The sequence below is a fragment of the Erythrolamprus reginae genome, chromosome 2 (genome assembly GCF_031021105.1).
Source record: "Erythrolamprus reginae isolate rEryReg1 chromosome 2, rEryReg1.hap1, whole genome shotgun sequence".
In the NCBI taxonomy this organism is placed as follows: domain Eukaryota; kingdom Metazoa; phylum Chordata; class Lepidosauria; order Squamata; family Dipsadidae; genus Erythrolamprus; species Erythrolamprus reginae.
In genome coordinates this window covers 25,889,967-25,896,192 of record NC_091951.1, presented here as the reverse complement: position 1 = coordinate 25,896,192, position 6,226 = coordinate 25,889,967, and the positions used below count along the sequence as shown (strand labels likewise).

The 6,226-nt window shown below is 40.4% G+C and overlaps 1 protein-coding gene across 1 annotated transcript; it reads right to left on the bottom strand.

The window, feature by feature from the left end:
• Nucleotides 1–267: 267 nt before the first annotated feature.
• LOC139158339 (tigger transposable element-derived protein 1-like) lies at nt 268–3,578 on the bottom strand. Its single transcript, XM_070735641.1, has 2 exons — nt 2,430–3,578; nt 268–1,872 (listed from the first exon to the last, which is right to left on the bottom strand). Exons 1-2 carry the CDS (start codon nt 2,824–2,826, stop codon nt 452–454), a joined length of 1,818 nt encoding a protein of 605 aa, XP_070591742.1. The 5' UTR covers nt 2,827–3,578; the 3' UTR covers nt 268–451.
• Between the last annotated feature and the right edge of the window lie 2,648 nt (nt 3,579–6,226).

The window sequence follows — 6,226 nt, the reverse complement described above, 5'->3', positions numbered from 1 at the left end:
TTTAACCTGGTTTCTTGCACTGCCCAACCAAGTTGCTAGTCCTCAGTGAGGAAATTTACTTTTTGATCCCAGACTTCATTTTTAACCTGGTTTCTTGCACTGCCCAACCAAGTTGCTAGTCCTCAGTGAGGAAATTTACCTTTTGATCCCAGACTTCATTTTTAACCTGGTTTCTTGCACTGCCCAACCAAGTTGCTAGAATAAAACCCCCCAGCCCTCACCTGTGTTTGAATTTCATTCACTCACTCAGTCATTCATTCATTCTTCTCTATGCCACTCAGTCCCAACACTGTCAACCCACAAATTACCATTTCCCATCCCCTTAATGTACTGTACTGTACCTCTACCTGTACCTGTACTGTACACATTGAATAACACACTTAGTCATCCTGATAGAAATAACAAAAATATTTATTTACATTTTTACATTTTTTTGGGGGGGTTAGCATAACTAGGATAAATCGGGATCTTCTTCTATCACCATGTCTACAATGGACGCTGCAGGTGATGTTGTGGCAGACCTCTTGGTTCTCGTGACAAACATAGTTATGGGCAGTTGTTGGCGCTTTTTCTTTTCCTTGGCTAACAAGGCTCTGTATGGTGCAATGGTGTTGTCAAGGGAGGCCTTAAATTGAAAATAGCTAGTCATGTGGGGATCCCAAAGTTCCGCCATGCGTTGGAGATTTGCAGCAGCTTTGTTCATTTCTGCAAGCCGCTCCAGCGTTAGGCCAACATCTTCTTGTTCCTCACCTTGTTCAGCTCCCTCTTCCTCCTCTTCTTCACTCGCTGACCTGGTCAGCTCCTCCAGATCTTTGTCTGTCAGCGGTAGGCCATGCTCATCAAGCAAACCATTGACTTCCTCTGGTGTCATGTCAACGAAGCCTTCTCCACCCAGTGCCTGTGCCAGCTTCACAGAGTTCTGGACTGCAGCATCTTGAATTTCTTCGGGAGCAAACCCCCTGTGAGCATGCACCACTTCTGGCCACAATTTCTTCCAGCAGGCATTCATTGTCTGCGACTTCATATCCACTAAGGCACTCTGAATGTTCGTCAGACAAGATGCAATTGTGTACTGACGCCAGTAGGCCTTCAATGTGAAGTTTGCATCAGCATCCATTGCTGCCACGATGCTTGCAAGAGAATTGCGCATGTACAGTGCCTTAAATGCGCGGATAACACCTTGATCCATCGGCTGGATAAGCGATGTGGTGTTTGGTGGCAAGAATTCGACTTGCACCCCATCATGTTCATGTTCCAGGTCATCATGGCCTCCTGCATTGTCCATTAGGAGAAGCACTTTGAAATTGAGTCCTTTGCCAGCCAAATAAACCTGCACCTGTGGGATGAAGCACTGATTAAACCAGTCCCGCGTGAGGGGTTTTGTAATCCATGCTTTAGGATTATGCATCCAGTACACTGGCAATGAATTCTTGTTTCTGTTCTTGAGGGCTCTTGGATTTCGTGACCTATAGATTAGCCCTGGCTTCAGCAAAAAGCCTGCTGCATTCCCACACATGATCAAAGTCACCCGATCTTTCATGGCCTTAAAGCCAGGGGCTTTGGCTTCATCTTGCATCAAGAAAGTCCTTGAAGGCATCCTCTTCCAGAACAGGCCTGTTTCGTCCATGTTGAACACCTGTTCTGGAAGGTAGCCCCCTTCTGCAATTAGCTCTTTAAACGTGCCCTGGACAAAGTTTTCGGCTGCACCTGTATCTGCTGAGGCAGCTTCTCCGTGCAATGACACACTCTTCAGGCCATAGCGCCGTTGAAATTTCTCAAACCACCCTTTGCTTGCTGTGAATGTGGCTGGGGCTGAGGCTGAAGAAGCAGATGTTGACGGCTGGGGGTCTCCAGGGTCATCAGCGCCTTCATCTACAGAGAATGACAGGAAAGGGAGAGAGAAGTGACTTGAATGAAAGCATACAGTCCTTCCTTCCCTTCTCTCCTTCCCTCCTTCCTTCCCTCCTCCCTCCCTTCTCTCCTTCCCTCCTTCCTTCCTTCCCTCCTCCCTCCCTTCTCTCCTTCCCTCCTTCCTTCCTTCTCTCCTTCCTTCCCTCCTCCCTCCCTTCTCTCCTTCCCTCCCTCCTTCCTTCCCTCCTCCCTCCCTTCTCTCCTTCCCTCCTTCCTTCCCTCCTCCCTCCCTTCTCTCCTTCCCTCCCTTCTCTCCTTCCCTCCTTCCTTCCTTCTCTCCTTCCTTCCCTCCTCCCTCCCTTCTCTCCTTCCCTCCCTCCTTCCCTTCTCTCCTTCCCTCCTTCCTTCCTTCCCTCCTTCCTTCCCTCCTCCCTCCCTTCTCTCCTTCCCTCCTTCCTTCCTTCTCTCCTTCCTTCCCTCCTCCCTCCCTTCTCTCCCTCCCTCCCTCCTTCCCTTCTCTCCTTCCCTCCTTCCTTAAAAAACAGTTAAATACACTTATAAAAAACACCATTCCTTACCTCGGTCTACCCCATCTGCATCTGTGTGTTCAAGACGGTTGTACAATTGCTGTGCCTTGGTTCGGATAGTGTTCGTATCCAAAGCAATGCTCTTTTTTCGGCAGTCTTCTAGCCACACAGACAAACCAGCTTCCATCTTCATAAGCCGTTTGTTTCTAGGCGTCACTACTCTTTTGGCAGCCTTGTTGAATGATATCAGAGAAGTTTGCCTTATCTTCTTCTCATCTTTCTTAATGTATCGCACAGTCGATTCGTTGAGCCCATAATGGCGACCAACCTCTACATTAGAATGTCCCGCTTTCAGCATGTCCAACAGTTCAATCTTTTCCTTGATTGTCAACATCTTCCGGGTCTTTTTAGCATCGCCTCCACTCCGCATTGAACGTTTAGGTGCCATCTTCAAAGAAGATCCAAACAGATCCAAGGCACAGATGGAAGACACAGATGCAAAGCACAGCCACTCCAAGGCAGATGGAAGACACAGATGCAAAGCACAGCAACTCCAAGGCACAGATGGAAGACACAGATGCAAAGCACAGCAACTCCAAGGCAGATGGAAGACACAGATGCAAAGCACAGCAACTCCAAGGCAGATGGAAGACACAGATGCAAAGCACAGCAACTCCAAGGCAGATGGAAGACACAGAGGCAAAGCACAGCAACTCCAAGGCACAGATGGAAGACACAGCTCGAAGGAACGGCTCGAAGGAACTGCTCGAAGGAACTGCTCGAAGAAACGTCTGGAAGGAACGGCTCGAAGGCTCGAAGGAACGGCTGCAAAAACTTTTGCAAAAGTTGCAAAACTGATTGCAATTGCAAAGCTGATTGCAATTGCAAAGCTGATTGGCCGAGATTTCGGCCAATCAGCAATGACGCGTGACGTTATCGGGCGGGAAAAACCAAGCAGTTTTTTTTTTGTTTTTTTTTTTTTTAAAAAAAAATTTTTTTTCCGGAAAATCGCGATGTAGCGCTCGCGAGAATCGAGATGGTAACAATTGGTTTAAAATAGCGAAATAGCCCTTTCGCGATCCTTGAGGACGCGAAACTCGAGGGTTCACTGTATAGACTAATTCTAATATACAGTACTTCTAAAACAAACATATTCTAGGTAATTCTATTATAGCACATAAATCTTATCTTTGCCGAAACAATTTACTCATTTATTTAATTATTTATCTTAACCTTCTACTGTTTCTTCTTATTTATCAATATATAAACTTTGTTCCATGTTTCATAAAATTCCGTATCTTCTTGATCATTTAAGCGTCTTGTCATCATATCCATTTCAGCGCAATCTAATATTTTTGTAATGACTTCTTCTTCTTTGGGGATATCCTCCCCTTTCCAGTTTTGCGCATATATAATCCTAGCCGCAGTTAAAATATGTATAATTAAATATAAAATTTCTTTCTTGTAAGTCTGATTTGTGATTCCTAATAAATAGAATTCCGGGGTTATTTCTATATCCTGCTTCACTATTTCTTTGATCATTTTTTCTATCATTTTCCAATAGAGTCTAGCTGTGCTACACGTCCACCACTGATGGTAGTAGGACCCTATTTCCTTTTTACATTTCCAACACAACGGAGAAGTTTTAGGAAACATTTTTGCTATCCTATTTGGTGGGAGGTGCCATCTATAAAATAGTAGAGGAAAAGACTGATAAAATGGAGAAGAGAATGGATTACTTTGAAAACAGATCTGACATACAATACAGAAGATATGATGAATCAATCACACAGCTTGAAATGCAACGTGCTTCGTATGGGCTACGATTTCAAAATATAATAGAAGAAAAAGATGAAGATTTACAGACAACTATGGCTGAAACCATCGGAGGAATACTCCAGGCAGATCCCATAGAAATAAATAATAATAATAATTTATTAGATTTGTATGCCGCCCCTCTCCGAAGAAATCGATGAAGTTTTCAGAATTTCAAATAGCTACATACATCGTCACAATCTTCCGAGAGAAATTCACATCAAATTTGTAAGAAGAGCTCTGAGAGATGACATACTACATTGGGCAAGAACCGGAAAATTACAACATAAAGGAAAAGAAGTAAAAATACTAAAACAAGTGCCAAGAAGTGTCAGAGAAAGTAGAAGAGATTACCATTTCTTGACTAGAATTTTGATCAAAGAAAATATAACTTTCCGTTGGCTCATTCCACAAAGACTATCATTAACTTGGCAGTCAAAAAGATACAAATTAGAAAACCTGGATCAAGCAAGAGACTTTTTTGAAAACAGTGGAATATGCCAACTGGAACAACCAACAAAGGAATTGACAGAAAAGCAGGAAGAAGTTATGGGGGCAGCTGCACAAGTAGAAGAGCAGGACCAAGGTGCTCGAAGAAAACAACCTCAGCGCAAAACTAAAGAAACCAAAAAACACTACAAATGACTACTTTGAAAGATTTGAAAATCTTTTCAGTAAATGTAAATGGCTTAAATGAACCGAGAAAAAGAAAACAAATGTTCTCAAAAATTAAAAATCAAAAAGCTCAAATTGTAATATTACAAGAAGTACATATAAAAAAGAATAATCGGAAATTATTATTAAATCCTAAAATTGGAAATATGTATGCTGCATTAGCAGACCAAAAAAAAAGAGGAGTAGTGATGTATGTTGAGAATTCTATAAATTCCAAACAATTATTTGCAGATGATGAAGGTAGAATCTTGATAGTACAAGTTAAAAAGTTACATCAAAAAATAATGGAATTAAATATTGAAAATATGTTAATAATTGGAGATTTCAACGCCGTTGCAAATAGACAATTAGACCACTCCGGGAAAAGAAAAATAGTAAAAAGAAAAAGAAAAATTTATTACCCACTACCTTTCAAAAAATGAAAACAGAATTATTATTAAATGACGTTTGGAGGGAAAGATATCCTCAAAAGAGACAGTATACCTTTTATTCTAACCCCCATAAAATCTAGACAAGAATAGATATGGTATGGGCTCCAAAAATAACTGCAGAACAAATAAAAGAGGTGGAAATAGATGTAAACACATGGGCAGACCATAACCCCGTAGTAGTCTATATGAGAAATAATAAAAAATATTTAAATTGGCAGATGAATAGAAATGTTTTAAAAGAAAAAAAATACAAGGATTGCATTGAGAAAGAATTAAAGATATTTTTTGAAATTAATAAAAATTCAGACACTACTCCACAAAATTTGTGGGACACAACCAAAGCATACATAAAAGGACTAACGATTTCCTACACTGCAAAACAAAATAAAGGAAAAAAAATTAAATATGAACAATTAATAAATGAACTAAAACAATTAGAAATCTTATCACAACAAAATACAAAGAATAGAGAATTAAAAAGGAAAATTGACGTAATCAAACATAAAATCAGATTAATAGAGCAAAACCAAATAGTGGAAAAAATAAAAAGAGCTAAACAATATTATTTTGAACATGCTAATAAACCAGGAAGATGGCTCGCATATAAACTTAGGAAACAGCGACAATCAAAAATAATTAAAAAACTAGAAGATAAAGATGGAACAATAAAACATGATACAGAAGGAAAAGCAAATATAGTACAATTTTTTTTAAAGAACTATATAAAAAAGAAAATATTAGTGAGGACGAAGTTTTTAAATACTTAGAACATACTTAACTACCACAACTAACGGAAGAGCAACAGGCAAACATGGAAGAACCAATAACAATAGAGGAACTCCTTGCAATTATCAAAAAGCGAAAAAATAATAAAGCAACCGGACCAGATGCCATACCGGAGGAATGGTATAAAATAGAAAGTGAAAC

What these genes read in the sequence shown, in the direction of transcription:
- LOC139158339 (XM_070735641.1), bottom strand. Translation starts at nt 2,826, where the DNA reads ATGGCACCTAAACGTTCAATGCGGAGTGGAGGCGATGCTAAAAAGACC. An exon ending in TGCAGATGGGGTAGACCGAG is followed by an intron (nt 1,873 to 2,429) that starts GTAAGGAATGGT and finishes CATTCTCTGTAG; the next exon opens with ATGAAGGCGCTGATGACCCT.